We start from the raw sequence: 16,078 nt of genomic DNA on the forward strand, positions 1-16,078 counted from the left end.
GCTTTTGGAGCACGATATGTGAAGTCTCTGCTCGCAGTCCAATTTGACGTTTCTTTAGAATCTTTTCTGGGGGTGTGCGCTCAACTCCCTCTCCCTCCCACAAGTTGACAATCAATGTCTGAGATTGCCTGATCAGCTGTCAAGCTGTGATTGGCAGCATCTGGGAGAAAGCGGTGAAAGCGTGCGCTGCCAGCGAAGACACAAAAAAGGCCCAGTTGCACTACATGCAGAGATTTCACATGCTCCTCTCCAAAAGCAACACATGTGAATATCTCTGCAATGGAGCAACGCAGCGCAAAACGGAAAACAGCAACACAATCAAGGGAGCTCAGGGATTTTTACTAAAGTATTTAACGTTTTTTATTTAAGCAAGTGACAGATCCTCTTTAAATCTGCCATTATATAACCCATTTTCAGAGCGGCTTTGCATTCTGGCTCACAAAGGAGAGTCCCAAACTGTAATTTTTTTTACTTAAGTTTCTTCTGTGATTTTTCCAAAAGAGGCAATTTAAGTTACATCACAGATTTCGATAATTACAGTCCACCTAGTTTGCTTGCTTTGTTACATACGACGACTGAACGATGTGGCGGGCCGCTGTCTCTGGGTCAGATCGGCTTGGTTCTTTTCAGTGACAGCAAGGTCAGGCCATTGTAATCAGTGCCCAGAAATGGATGTGCAGAGTCAAGAGCAAAAAAAGCAGCATGGTACTTTTCTAGTGCCAACACCCCTTTGTGAGGAACATATATTTACTGGTAATTTAGGTGGAAATGTGCTTTGATGTATAGTCATCATTACCTCCCTGGCTGCTCTAAGATTTCCTACAGTCTTCCTAAGGAAGAATCTAGGTCACAGAGACCGCCGCAGCTTCGATTTACTGCACCGATCACATCAGCCCTGCGTTGCAGAATCACTCGTAACTAGTGTTGAGCATTCCAATACCGCAAATATCGGGTATCGGCCGATATTCGCGGAATCGGAATTCCGATACTGAGTACCGATACTTTTTGCATATCGAATACCGGAATCGGAAGTTCCCATAATGCTATCAGCCAGTTTGATTTGATTCAGCCAATGAGGAATCCTCAGAAGTGTGGGCACATCCTGTTAGGCATGTTAACTAATGGCATGGCTGTGATTGGCTGATGAAATTATGTCATGATGCACTATAAAAGCCGCCGCCATTAAGGGTTCACTCTGCTGTGAATTCAGTTAGGGACAGGCTGCTGTTCATGACTCTGAGGAACAGTTAGAGATAACGATTTGCTAAATAATATTGTGCTTTACCCAGGCTACATTATCAATCACTGTAGCTTTCTTTTTGCCTTGCAGCAGTGTTCATAGCTGTCTGCAAGGTCTGTGTGAGTGCAGCTCACGCTGTAGTGTGTCCTGCAGCTACGTCAGGTTGTAGGCCGCTCAGTGTGCGTCACTGCCTCATACATATTTTTGTTTTATTGCTGCTCATTTTTCATTAATTCTCCTATTAGTGTGCATCCATCCGTATCCAAATACATTGGTTGCAAACACTACAGGAGTAGAGAGCGGAGCCTTTCTGCAGCCTTTCAGTGCTAGTGCCCAGTTCTCTGCACTGTTCACAGCTGTCTGTGAGGTCTCTGTGTGTGAGTGCAGCTCACGTTGTAGTGTGTTCTGCAGCCACCTCTGTCTGTAGTCCGCTCAGCGTGCGTCACTGCCTCATACATAGTCCTTTTTTTGTTTTATTGCAGCTCATTTTTCCTGATTTTTTTCTCCTATTAGTGTGCTTCCATACGAATCCATCTACATTGGTTGGTTGCAAACACTACATAGGAATAGATAGGGGAGCCTTTTTTCTGGCTTGTGCCCTGCAGCCGCAGCCAGATTAGAATTAGCCTATTTTTTGGAGCCTCATCTATTGCATTGTATGGGGGTGAGTCCGTTCCTCCTCGTGGTGCCCCTGGAAAATGCCTGCTGCTGCAGGCCAAACTGAACGCGGACAAATCGTGTTGTAAATCTTTTGTGACAGGCAGAACGGAAGGTGTAATCTTCAAACTTTTATAGATAACTACAGGAATGATTGTCACAAATGAAAATATGATGAAGAAGAAGAATAGGAAGAAGATGAATAAGTAGAATATGAAGAATAATAGTTGAATAAGAAGAATATGAAGAATGTAAAAAAAAAAGAATAGGAAGAAGGTGAAGAAGATGAATAAGGCGAAGAAGAAGTTGATGAAAAAGATGCTGCTGCTGAGGATCATGAAGGAGAAAGTGTGGGAGAAGTAAAAAAGAAGGTGAAGAGCATGGAAGTAGTGAAACATACAGATCTGACAAAATATGAAAAAGCTTAACATAGTCAATATCTTTGTAACTCCAAATGTCTTAAAAAAAAATTACTTCCTGCTACTCCATTTGATTGGGCTAAACCTCTATGCCTTTAATGTCTCCTCCACCTCCCCCAATACATTCTACATTATTCTTAGTTGTTTTTATTCATGTAGAATTAACCTACAAGGAAAGAAAGGTTTTTTTTTAATTCCGATATTTCTGTCCCATTGACTTGCATTGGCTTCCGGTATCGGAATCGGCGATATCCGATACTTTTTGGGTATCGGTCCGATGCAATATTTCACGATATCGGATGGTATCGCTCAACACTACTTGTAACACCAAAACACTTACCTTCTCATCCCAGGGCACAGGGGTGTCCGTGAGGTTCACCTGTTCTTGGCTTGGATGCATTTGCTGGCTTCTCTTCCATCCAAGGGCATCCATCTGTAGTAAAGAGCAAGGTGTTAGAACGTCTTCAACACTCAACGGCTGACATTCCCATTCGGGAGAGCAACCTCGTATTGCTTACCGTAGGAAGTTCCTCGCTAGAGTCTCCAGCTTGCGAGTGAGGAGGAGAGGCCTGCACCTTCCCCATTTTTCGGACAGCATCAGTTCCTTCAGGCTTTTCTACATCTGGTCATAAAATGGAAAATTACAGTAAGACAAAACTAAATACAACTAAGGGAATGTTCATACAGCATATCTGGACATGGATCGAAAAAAAAAATAAAATGAAAAAAAAATAAAATGAAAAAAATGTTGGTGCCTTTGATTTTTTTTTTCTCCCCATAGAGAATAGAAAACAACATTACTTTGTGCACTCCGTTTCCCCATTGAAATCAATAGGGGCCTTATTCAAAGATAATTTGAAGCTTTTTTTATGTCCTGCTCCAAAATTCACATCAGTAGGAACATACAATGGCCGTTCTGTTTCGCCTGGGCACGCTCAAAGTAATGCATCAATACATTGCTGACCTCAGGGTGCAGAACGTTACACCGAGGCGGTATAATCATTAATGTACTATTTAAAGAGATCCTGTGGGTGGACGGTCACTTTGCACATTTTATTAAGGGCAAAAAAAGTTCTAGCCAACCCTGTTATTTGTATACTTTAAGGGGTTGTCCGGCCTTACGGTACAAGTATGCAGTTATTCTATGTGACTGCAGACTTGTGAATCCTCATAGCACGCACAATTCTCTGGAATCGAAGGGTGCATGACCACAAGTATGTGATTTGCCTACATGCGGCCACATGCCTACTAGACTACAACTGTGTGTGGCCTCGCTCAATATAAGTTTATTGACAGAGTCCGGACATGTCTTGTCGTAATGTGGCTGGAAGTATGAAAATCATGTATCTAAGATCATATGATCCTCATAATGCGTGCGCTGCGCGGATTCTCAAATGTCTAGTCACATAGAGTGACTGCATACATGTACAAGGCCGGACAACTCCTTTAAGTAATACAGCACTGGCTGCTAAACATCGCTAATGTGATCCCAGCGTCACATAACGATTCCCAATAAATACTCATGATTTTTTGGCGCTTTGCAGAATTTTCGATCATGTCTTGAGATCAGGCCATAGAACAGCGCCTCATGTACATGAAATCAATCAAATTTATTATCGCCAAGTACATATTACATATATACAAGGAATTCTTTGTGGCAAAGAGGCAACATAATATATAACAACAGATACAACAAGTAATATCTAACAAGACAGATACAGTATATAGTCTACACATGACGATTTAATTGTTGAACAGAGAGTGGATAGAAGCTGTTCATATGGCGGTTGGTGCTGCATTTGGGGACTCTGAAGTGACGTCCTGAAGGGAGTAGTTGGAATGAGGAGTGTCCCGGGTGAGAGGGATCGGATGAAATTTTCAATGCGTGGGATCGAATACTCTTATCATAAAGATCCTGGATTTTAGGCAGGGGGGAACCTATAATTCTCTCTGCTGTTCTGAAAGTCCTTTGTAAGCGGAGTTTGTCATGCACAGTGGCTCCCCCATACCAGACTATCAGAGAGGAACAAATCACAGATCTGATGACAGCATTAAAGAATAAGATCAGCAGATTCTTAGACAAACCATATCTTTTCAGCTGACGCAGGAAGAACATCCTCTGTTGTGCTTTTCTTATAACAGCATCCACGTTTTTCCCCCATTTAAGATCATGAGAGATGATAACACCAAGGAATTTGGTCTCTGTGACCCCAAGAACCACTTCGTCATGGATGTAGATTGGAAGTATCTCATGTTGATCTTTACTAAAATCCACAACCATCTCAGCAGTTTTTTTTAGTGTTGAGTACAAGATTATTGGCTTTACACCAGTCACATATTCTTTCCACCTCACTCCGATACAAGTCTTCAGCATTTCCCCTGATGAGACCAATCAGTGTCATATCATCGGCAAATTTCAAGATTTTTACTGAGTCTGCTGAAGAGATGCAATCATTCGTATAGAGAGAAAACAGTAATGGGGACAAAACACACCCCTGAGGTGCCCCGATGTTTGTGACCAAGGTGTCCGAAGTGAATGGTCCAACTTTTACACTCTGTATCCTGGCTGTCAGGAAGTTATAAATCCACAAGCATAAGTTGAGAGGGACTCCAAGAGCTACCATTTTCTTATGAAGTAAATTCGGATCAATGGTATTGAACGCTGAGCTAAAGTCCATGAAAAGAATCCGGACATATGAGTGCAGTTCATCTGTATGATCCAAAATGTACTTCAGTGCCAGATTGACAGTGTCGTTTGCCGAACGATTCTCCTTATAGGCAAACTGAAGCGGGTCCCATAGCTTCTGCGTGAATTTTATCAGGTGGGACATCATAATTCTTTCGAAGACTTTCATAGCTACAGATGTGAGTGCGAAATTAATGGGGTCTTGTGAATTCTCTCTCTGGCTTCCCTCTGGTGATTACTGAAGGTAGTGGAGCTAGTCAGATTGACAGAGGGGTTGTGAGTTCTCTTTCTGGGCGCCCTCCGGTGGTTACTGGAGGTAGTGGAGCTGATCTGATTGACAGAGGCTTGCCACCTGATAATGATGAGGACGATTGGAGATCTGGGGTTTCTGATTGGGATTTAAGACAGCTGACTCCCTCTATCCTTGCTGGTGATTTTCTTCCAGTGCCTTCTGAGGTCTGATGTCTCCTGCTCTGTCCCTGCATGGTTCAGTTAAGTGGTTAATTTGCTAAACTGTTTGCATTTGATCTGGTTTTGTCTATCTCTGCTTTGTGCGGGTCAGCTAGCTCCGGCTGGGGCTGTTCTGAATCACCGCCCTTATGTTACTGCTTGTGCCATTTTGTTTTGTCCCCTGTTATATTGGTCTCTTTTTGCTTTGCTTTCAAAATATACCAGAGTGCTGATATAGTGGGGGTGAAGTCGTGCGCCTTCAGTGTTTTTGTGCATCAGACGTGTTGGACTTTTTGCAGGGTTTTTTGCGTGATTGCAGTCAGTGTCTTTCCTTTCCTGTCTAGTCAGTGTGGGCCCCATCATTTGCTCAGTCTATTTTTCTGCCTGCGTTTGTGTTTTCATCTTGTCTCACCGACAATATATGTTTGGGGGCTATCTATTCCTTTGGGGTCTGCTCCGGGGCAGTTTAAATTTCCCCTTTCTTGCTTTAGGCTTAGTTAGCTCTTCGGCTGTGCCGAGGCGTCTAGGATCATCGTAGGTACGCTCCACGGCTAATGCTAGTTGTGTGGATAGGATCAGGGGTCTGCAATCCGCTTATTTACCAACCTCCCTGGTTTTCTGTGGCTTAGCCTGGGCCTGCTATCCTCCTCGGTGACCCATTCATAACAGGGTCTGATTCCACCAATTTGGCCGGCACTGGCAAACCTTATGAGAGCATGGCGGGGCTCCCAACTCTCCCCCGACAGATGACACGGAAGGAAAAAAAGAATCAAACACAATGAATTACAAGATCATTATGTACCAACCTTTTGTTTCGGCAGGAGACAAGCCAACATCACTCTTCCCATGCTCGGCAAGTGTACGGAGGGGATGGGAGCAAAGGCTGCCGGAAGACCACTGTCTAAGTGCTAGGCAGCTTTAGATATGCCCTATTACTACAGTTTATGTCACAGCAGAGCTTGGGGTTTAAAGAACTGTATAGGACATAATGTTTGGTCTTGTGTTTCTAAAATTATGGCTGCGTGCAGTGAATTGTGACCCAAAAAAACCATCAAAAACACAAATTATCATTCCGATTTGTCATTTATATGGCGCCAAAGCATTCTGCAGCATTGCACATAGATTGTCATTACTCACATTGGACCCTCGCCCCCCAAGGGACATACTAAATTCCAAATAGGCCTTTAGTATTAGTGTGACTTTGGGTGTGTGGGAGGAAACCCATGCAAATACCAGGAAAAAAAACGTAATGGAGATTCGGAAGACGCGATCGATGTGCGTTATCTTGAGTGAATCGACCAATTAGCAGTCACTGATTATTATGTCATGTGAACCCTGCAGCCAATGTCACGGTAGCCTCAACATCACTGGCAATCAATGGTGGGGGTGTGGTTATCCAATGCTCATGAGTATGGTGGACTACATGGCAGCTGGTTTGCTAGTCATCAAGTGATAAAATGAGAGTGATTTTATGAAAACTACATCAAGAAGTCCAGTCAGTGACACATCGCTGGAATCAGGGTCTCTGCCCTTACTTCATATACCTCTCAGATTAGATGGCAACAATCTTGTGACAGATTTACTTAAAAAAAATGTTTCTTTCAACAACTAGAAAATCTCTTAAAAAAGGGGTCACATTTTGGGGGAAAATAAACAGGAATGGGTTGCATATGGCGCCTGCACTGCCCTTCTATTGTGCATTTACAGGGAACAAGGAGATCAATGCTCACAGCCAACATAACTTATCATGGTCAAAGCCAGACAGGTATGTGCAATGATTAGGTGCATAAAGCCGGAAGGGAGATTTATCTGCAGATCATAGAACAAATCTAGAGGTCTTTATTGAGATTTGATGAAAGTGTGAAATACAGGATTAATGCGAATCTGTCAGCAGAAAGTGACCATTTATACCAAGCATTGGTGCACCCTTGGTGTGGCCAAGCAGTTCAGTGCACCTGCCCACATTCTTGATTTCCATTTATCTACACTTTTCTGACTGTTAAACTAGTGCTGTCAATGAAGGAAGAAATTGGGATAGAGATAAATGGAAAACAAGTAGGTAAGAAGGTAAACTAAGCTGTTGACTACACCAACAGAGCACGTGCTTGGTTTGAACAGTCAATTTTATGCTCACAGACTCCCTTTAAAGCATAACTGACATTTAAAAAAAAAAAAAAAAAAAAACACCTTAAGACGTGAAGTTTTGACCAGGGTGGTAGAGTCGGTAAGCCAAACCTCTGACTCCTCGATTTCCATGACACCAACTCCACAGCCCTAGTTTTGACCATTGAAGGTCTGGGCGCTCAGGTCCACACAAAAGGGGAAATAAAGGAGCAGCAGAACAGAGTATTTATGGCTCATGAAAATTTTGTGACAAGCCCAGATGAGCACTTTTGCATCCTTCCTTTTAGCGACCCATGGAGGACCTTGCAGGGTACGTTCACACGTACAAATTTTCTACCCGGGATTTTGTAGAAAAGAGTTTTCAAAATCTGCAATAAAATACGAACGGCTGCAGACGGTATAGCAAAATCCATAAGACAACATTCAGATTTAGGTCACTTCCTTCCGTGCCCTTTTAAATTGTCATCAACTCGACAGCAACTGTAACACAATGGCTACCACAAATCCAGAGACTCTGCCACATATGTATAATTATATTATATATATTACACACACACTGCTCAAAAAAATAAAGGGAACAAGATACCACATAGTAGATATCACTGAATGAAATATCGCAGCTGCAAATCTTTATTAATTACATAGTGGCATGCATTGAGAACAAGAAAACATAAAAGTGATCAATGTAAATCAAAGTGAATATCCCATGGAGGTCTGGATTTGGAAGGATACTCAAAATCAAAGTGGAAAATCAAATTACAGGCTGATCCAACTTCAATGGAAATACCTCAAGACAAGGAAAAGATGCTCAGTAGTGTGTAGTGACCTCACTACAACACCTGGGCATGCTCCTGATGAGTCGGCGGATGTTGTCAGGAGGGATCTCCTCCCAGACCTGGACTAAAGCATCCACCAACACCTGGACAGTCTGTGGTGAAACGTGACGTTGGTGGATGGGGCGAGACATGATGTCCCAGATGTGCTCAATTGGATTCAGGTATGGGGAACAGGCGGGCCAGTCCATAGCTTCAATGCCTTCATCTTGCAGGAACTGCTGACACTCCAGCCACATGAGATCTGGCGTTGTCCTCATCTCGGTACCTAATGGCAGTCAGGCTACCTCTGGCAAGCACATGGAGGGCTGTGCGGCCCTCCAAAGAAATGCCACCTTACCCCATTACTGACCCACTGCCAAACCGGTCATGCTGAAGGATGTTGCAGGCAGCGGATCGCTCTCCATGACGTCTTCAGACTCTGTCACGTCTGTCACATGTGCTCAGTGTGAACCTGCTTTTATCTGTGAAGAGCACAGGGCGCCAGTGGCGAATTTGCCAATTCTGGTGTCCTGTGACAAATGCCAAGCATCCTGCACAGTGTTGGGCTGTGAGCACAACTCCCATCTGTGGATGTCGGGCCCTCAGAGCATCCTCATGGAGTCGGCTTCTAACCGTTTGCGCAGACACATGCACATTTGTGGCCTGCTGGAGGTAATTTTGCAGGGCTCTGACAGTGCTCCTCCTGTTACTCCTTGCACAAAGGCCCTCCTACAGCCCCCTCTACGTCTCCTGGTGTACTGGCCTGTCTCCTGGTAGCGCTTCCAGCCTCTGGACACTACGCTGACAAACACAGGAAACCTTCTTGTCACAGCTCGCATTGATGTGCCATCCTGGATGAGTTGCACTACCCGAGCCACTTGTGTGGGTTGTAGAGTCCGTCTAATGCTACCACGAGTGTGAAAGCACAACCAACATTCAAAAGTGACCAAAACATCAGCCACAAAACATTGGTACTGAGGTGTGGTCTGTGGTCCCCACCTGCAGAACCAATCCTTTATTGAGTGTGTCTTGATAATTGCCAATAATTTCCATCTGTTGTCTACTCCATTAGCACAACAGCATGTGAAATTGATTGCCAATCAGTGTTGCTTCCTAAGTGAACAGTTTGATTTCACAGAAGTTTGATTTACTTGGAGTTATATTCTGTTGTTCAAGTGTTCCCTTTACTTTTTTGAGCAGTGTATAATTTCCTGGATTTACTAGCGAACTGCAAACAACATGTCATTTCTATGGCCAATTTAAGACAGTAATGTTTTCCAGAGTTTTTCCAACACATGACTAGGTAACAAAACCCGAGACCGAAGCACTCAACCATGCGGCAGAAATCCCGCTCTGCCCGGATTGTACATATTACAGGGTAGACTGCAACTCTGAGCTCAGGATTACTACATTGAAGCTTACGTCAGACGAGCCACTATGGGGAACACTTTGAAAAGTCGTCTGGAATGCTCTACTACAGGACAGGTACCCGCATGGCTTCTCCAACCAAATCCCTTTGATTGACAGGTCCCTCACTATGTACAAACATGGGGAGAGATCTGTCAGTCTACAGGACTGGGGAGGAGAGAATTCACCTTGGACTAGTCAGCAGAGATAGTCTGCAGCCGACATTTCAAAGCATGTTGACTATGCCTGACTTATGTTGCCCATGGTTCGGGAAGCCTGAATCTGATGACATGTTCTCGGTAAATGCATGTACTTGGGTTAAAAATAATACAATTAGGTTTCACTATAAATTTTGCACCGCTTGGCTTTTACAGGCTTTCTTTCTTTCTCTGCACATTCAACTTTGATGTGGTCTGCGGTCAAAAATCAGCTGAGAGGAAAAGTAAAAAGATAAAAGAGTGACAAAGTTTCCAGCAAGGTGATCAGAACAAACTCACTGACGGACTCACAGTTACAGAGAACCTGTCACTTCATTCATGATGCCCAAAGCTCGAGAAGCAAGGATCACAGCTTCGTAGTTTCATAGAAAACATACTGTGAAGATCGCAACGGGGACCATAACTGGAGACGAGACTCGTCCGGCACTGCCCTTGGCCGGCTCTTTCCAGCGCCGCTTCAGGTGATTGACGGGTTTCTCCCTACCAACATGCGTGGGAGACACCCACCAGACACCTGAAGCAGCACTGGGACGACCTGGCCGGGAGCGATCTCCAGCCACAGTCCCCGGATGCATCTTCAATATATATTTTTTCTGAAATGCCGGAGCGTTTCATAGAATACTATACCTTTCCGCAATTGAGCAGCTAGGCTGTGATTCATGACGCCCGCGGTTTTGGCAGCATGAGTCCGGTGACAGGTTCCCTTTAAGTTATTTTGTATCCAGCAATAGACAATGCGACAGACTACAGAAAGCAAACGCTGCAACATTTTTTAACAGGAATCAATAGCGCAAAAAAAAAAAAAAAATTTACATTTTGACCCCCAAATACATCCATCTAAATAAAAAAAAAAATGTACTTGAGGGGTTTATCAGGTTTTAGGAAACACCTGTCTCCTGTTTTTTTTTTTTGTTTTAAACACTGTGCTTTACTCATTCTCCCTAGGTCCAGCGCTGAATCTCTGCTGCTGCTCCCAGTCTTTTATTGTTATACAGCACTACATCAAGATAACAACGCTGCAGCCAATCTGTGAGTTCAACAGCTTTGAGCGGCCCGTGCCGTCAACTTTGGCAGAGCTCACTCATTTGCTGCAGTGTTATCAACAAGACATCAGCACGCCTGCAGCAAAAAAAAAAAAAATTAAAACTCCAGGAGCAGCGGCAAACATTCAGCACTGGACCTGGGAAGGGTGAGAAAGGAAGATTTTTTTTTTTTTTTTTTGATAAAGAAACTGCAGCTGGGGCACAGAGGTTTTCCAACACTGGAAATACCTAATAATAATAATATTCTAAGATACCACAATGTTCAGAAATTTTATACTGCGATACAACTCTTAAAGGGGTTATCCACTACTTGGACAAACCCTTCTAAATCTCTATGTCTAATAACACTTATACACACCTCCAATGCCAGTGCTGTTAATAATAATAATAATAATAATAATAATAATCTTTATTTATATAGCGCCAACATATTCCGTAGCGCTTTACAGTTTAACAGTTCCAAAACACAAGTCATAAGTTACAACGTTAACAATACAATAATTAAAGCAAAATAAGACGAAATAAGACCGCCCTGTTGGTGAGAGCTTACAATCTACAATGCGGTGGGGGAGATACAAAGTACAGGGGTGTATTTACAATGATGGTCCAGCCATCTTGAGGGAGTGAGGGATGGATGGAGATAGTGAATGGGCTACAGATGCACACTTACACATAGAATGACTGTGATTAGTGAACGTGACAAGCCGCTTTGAACAAATGTGTTTTGAGGGAGCGCCTGAAACTATGCAAATTGTGGATAGTCCTAATTTCTTGGGGTAGAGCATTCCAGAGGGTTGGCTCAGCGTGGGAGAAGTCTTGGAGTAGGGAGTGGGAGGTACGGATTAGTGCAGAGGTTAGTCGAAAGTCGCTTGCAGAGTGCAGCGGTCGGTTAGGCCGATAGACAGAAATGGAGGAGATGTAGGGGGCGCCGCACCGTGGAGAGCTTTGTGGGTGAGAACAAGTACTTTGAATTGGATCTTGTAATGAAAGGGCAGCCAATGTAAGGATTGGCGAAGAGCGGACGTGTCCAAGTACCTATTAGCCAGATGGACGATCCTGGCCGCTGCATTAAGTATGGACTGGAGAGGGGATCGAGTAACGGGGAGGCCAATTAATAGAGCATTGCAGTAATCCAGGCGGGAGTGGATCAATGCTACAGTCATGGTTTTTGTTGTTTCCATGGTGAGAAACGGGCAGATTCTAGAGATGGTCTTTAGGTGTAAGCGGCAAGAGATTGTATATGGGATGTGAAGGAGAGATTGGTGTCAAACATAACACCCAGACAGCGCGCCTGCTGTTAGGGTGTTATTGTGGTGCCACCCATGGAGAGGGAAATGTCAGATTTAGGGAGGTTAGTAGATGGCGGGAGCAGAAGAAGTTCAGTTTTGGAGAGGTTGAGTTTCAGATAGAGAGCGGACATGATGTTGGAGAGTGCGGACAGACAGTCACTGGCGTTCTTTAGTACAGCGGAGGTAAGGTCAGTGAATGACGTATATAGTTGTGTGTCATCAGCATAAAGATAGAAACAAAATAGGAGAGAGGAGAGGGCACTCATGGTGTGATACCCGGTGGTCAAATAGAGTAGGTTAGGAACAAAGTACACTAACCTGCCATGGTTATGCTGCCGGCATAACCTCGTTTGTTTGCAGAGCCTGCAGTGCTTATCGTGCACCATTCGTCATCCTGGCTTCCAGGTTCTAAGGTTAGCCGGTCACAAGGGGCGTCACATGATGCTGATGTCACCACAGGTCCTCCGTCTTTCAGGTCTTGCAGGATGGTTGGAAGCCTGCTGGGTCCGTGCTGCACCAAGCCGCTCAGGTGAACTGATGAAGGCGGATTCACCGCTGAAAAGCTTTGTGAGGACATAATGACCAAGTAAAGAAGTTTCTTTTCCATCCAAAACAAGTGTCTGTCTTGGTCTGAGCACCCTAATCAGCCGTACTTTTCTTTCATTGTTTCAGCATACAGATGGTACTGAAAGCCAAATCTGCTGATAGTCTGTCCAATTGGGGCCGTGTAGAGAGAGAAGAGAAGGGGGCCAAGGACTGAGCTCTGAGGTACCCCGACAGCGAGAGGAAGAGGAGATGACATGGAGCCAGAGAACAAAACACTGAAGGAGCGGTCAGAAAGATAGGAAGAGAACCAGGAGAGAGCAGTGTCCTTAATGCTTAGCGACTGGAGCCTAGAGAGTAGAGGAGATGACGTGGAGCCAGAGAACAAAACACTGAAGGAGTGGTCAGAAAGATAGGAAGAGAACCAGGAGAGAGCAGTGTCCTTAATGCTTAGCGACTGGAGCCTAGAGAGTAGAGGAGATGACGTGGAGCCAGAGAACAAAACACTGAAGGAGCGGTCAGAAAGATAGGAAGAGAACCAGGAGAGAGCAGTGTCCTTAATGCTTAGCGACTGGAGCCTAGAGAGTAGAGGAGATGACGTGGAGCCAGAGAACAATACACTGAAGGAGTGGTCAGAAAGATAGGAAGAGAACCAGGAGAGAGCAGTGTCCTTAATGCTTAGCGACAGGAGCCTAGAGAGTAGAAGATGGTGGTCAACAGTGTCGAAAGCTGCAGATAGGTGTCACCGTTACGTTTTGCTTTCAGAAGCTCATTGGTCACTTTGATGAGTGCAGTTTCAGTTGAATGTAGGGGACGAAAGCCGGACTGTGAAGGGTCTAGGAGGGAGTGAGTGGAGAGGTAATGGGTAAGGCGGGAAGTAAACTAGGCGCTCCAAAAGTTTAGAGATGAAGGGGAGATTGGAGACTGGTCTGTAGTTGTTTGTGCAGGATAGGTTGAGAGAGGCTTTCTTTAGTAATGGCATAACAATGGCGTGTTTGAAGGATGATGGGAAAATGTCCGAGGAGAGGGAGAGATTAAAGATTGCAGTTAGGCGAGTTGTGACGACTGGAGGAGATGTGAGGGAATGGGGTCGGTAGTGCATGTGGTCGGACAAGAGGAAGAGAGGAGTCTGGAGACTTCTTCTGTGATGGGATCAAATGTGGAAAGTGAGCCAGGGAAGATGCAGGAATGGATGGGAGTATCAGCACTTAGTGGTTGGGAGCAGATTTCCTGACGGATATTATCTATTTTTCTGTAAAGTGGGAGGCCAGGTCATCAGCACATATGTCTGCGATAGGGGCTTGTGCTTTTGGCCTGAGGAGGGAGTGAAAAGTGTCAAAAAGTTTCTTGGGGTTGTTGGCTAGTGAGGAGACCAGGGTGGTGAAGTAGGTCTGTTTGGCGAGGTGAAGGGCAGCGTTAAAAGTTCTTAACATAAATTTGAAGTTGATGAAGTCTTCTGGTGTGTGGGTTTTTCTCCATAGGCGTTGAGCACTCCTAGAGCATCGCTGGAGAAGTTGAGTTTGCGATGTGAGCCAGGGCTGTTTTACTCTGTGCTTGGAGGTTCTGAGGGTGAGTTGAGCTACTTGGTCAAGGTTGCGTCTAAGAGTGTTGTTGTAGTGATGAACAGCCAGATCAGGACAGGAAAAAGAGGAGATTGGGGACAGTGATGAGTGTAGGGAGTCTGAAAGTGTCTGAGGGTTAATGGCTTGTAGATATCTGACTGTGTGGTAGGTAGTAGTGAGCTGGGGTGGGCGTGGATTTGTGAGCGTGAAGGAGAGAATGTTGTGGTCAGAGAGTGGAAGCGGTGAGTTATTTAGGTGGGAGATTGAACAGAACCGGACAAGACCAGATCAAGGGTGTTACCGTCCCTGTGTGTCTCAGATGTTGAAAGCTTTGAGAGGCCTAGAGAGGTGGTTAGTGATAGAAGCTGGGATGCAGATGTGGAAGTAGGGATGTTAATGGGGATGTTGAAGTCTCCCAGGATAAGAGTTGGTAGTTCTGAGGACATGAAGTGCGGCAGCCAGGCTAAAAAGTGGTCAAGGAAGTCGGTGGCTGAGCCTGGGGGCCGGTATATGACCGCTACTCTGAGGGTGAGGTGGACGAAAGAGCCTGATGGTGTGGACCTCAAAAGAAGGGAATGAGAGTGATGGAACTGGGGGGATAACCTGGAAAGTGGATTGTGGGGACAGGATTATGCCGACTCCGCCACCATGTCTGTTTGTGGGTCTCGGTGAATGAGAGAATTGTAAGCCACCATAAGAAATGGCAGCAGGAGACACAGTGTCAGAATCCTTAATCCAGGTTTCAGTGAGGGCAAACAGATTAAGAGAGTTGTTCAGAAAGTAGTTGTGCAGGAAAGGAAGCTTGTTACATACAGAAAGTGGATTCCAGAGGGCAGAATTAAAAGATGGAGATGAGGGAGCGCAAGTAATATTAATAAGATTATTATGGTTTCGATATGAGGTAGGGTAGGGGTTGAGGTTGGGGGATGGTAGACCAGGGTTGGGGGAGATGTCACCTGAAATCAATAGGAGTAGGAAGATAAAGAGCAAATAGTTGTTGGAATTATAAGTAGTTTTCTTCTGCGATGTATTTGGGCAAGATGGGCTGAGGTTTTTCAGGAAGGTGAGGAGTGTATGAGAGCTGTACATGGGAGAGGGAGGTATAGAGGGGCTGATGTGTATGAGTTGTGATGGAGGAGGGATGGGGCGGTGAATGTGGATGGCAAGGGAGCACAGAATAGAAATAAAGCACATGGTTAAAGGGGAAAGCAAAGTGTGGGTTACCTCATTCCTGCCCTGTAACTGCCATGGATAACTGCCGTTTTGCTTGATGCTTAGCTTCTGTGATGCTTTGCTTATGGGATGCTTGCGTGCTGCACCCCACACTCCAGCAGTGTAGGCACTGGCTCTCCCAGGGATGACGTGACATTGTTATGTCATGCAAGCCCTACAGCCAATCAGAGCTGGCCTCACTCTCTTACTAATTTATTAAACATATAAAGGAAATGAGAGAGCAGCCGCAGATCCCACTCTCTCCGGAAGTCAACTGTGTCTGTGGTACAGGAGAGTGATTGGCTGCAGTGATCACATGACATAACAGTGTAATGCGATGTCAAGGAGAGACAGTGCCGACACCGCTGGAACAGCATCAACACTGCTGGAACAAGACTGGCACTGGTGGTGAG

The 16,078-nt window shown here is 44.8% G+C and overlaps 1 protein-coding gene across 7 annotated transcripts in view; it reads right to left on the minus strand.

Annotated features, from left to right (window-relative positions):
- The window catches only part of B4GALNT4 (beta-1,4-N-acetyl-galactosaminyltransferase 4), a 110,573-nt gene that overhangs the window by 85,519 nt on the left and 8,976 nt on the right, over nt 1–16,078 (minus strand). For all 7 annotated transcript variants that reach the window (XM_073554333.1, XM_073554334.1, XM_073554337.1 and 4 more), the window contains 2 exons: nt 2,835–2,938; nt 2,657–2,749 (listed from right to left, as the gene is read on the minus strand). In XM_073554333.1, coding sequence (XP_073410434.1) covers nt 2,657–2,749; nt 2,835–2,938 — 197 coding nt within the window. The remainder of the gene's footprint in view (nt 1–2,656; nt 2,750–2,834; nt 2,939–16,078) is intronic.

The sequence above is a fragment of the Dendrobates tinctorius genome, unplaced genomic scaffold, assembly GCF_039654945.1.
Source record: "Dendrobates tinctorius isolate UK_male_01 unplaced genomic scaffold, ASM3965494v1 ptg000211l, whole genome shotgun sequence".
In the NCBI taxonomy this organism is placed as follows: Eukaryota; Metazoa; Chordata; class Amphibia; order Anura; family Dendrobatidae; genus Dendrobates; species Dendrobates tinctorius.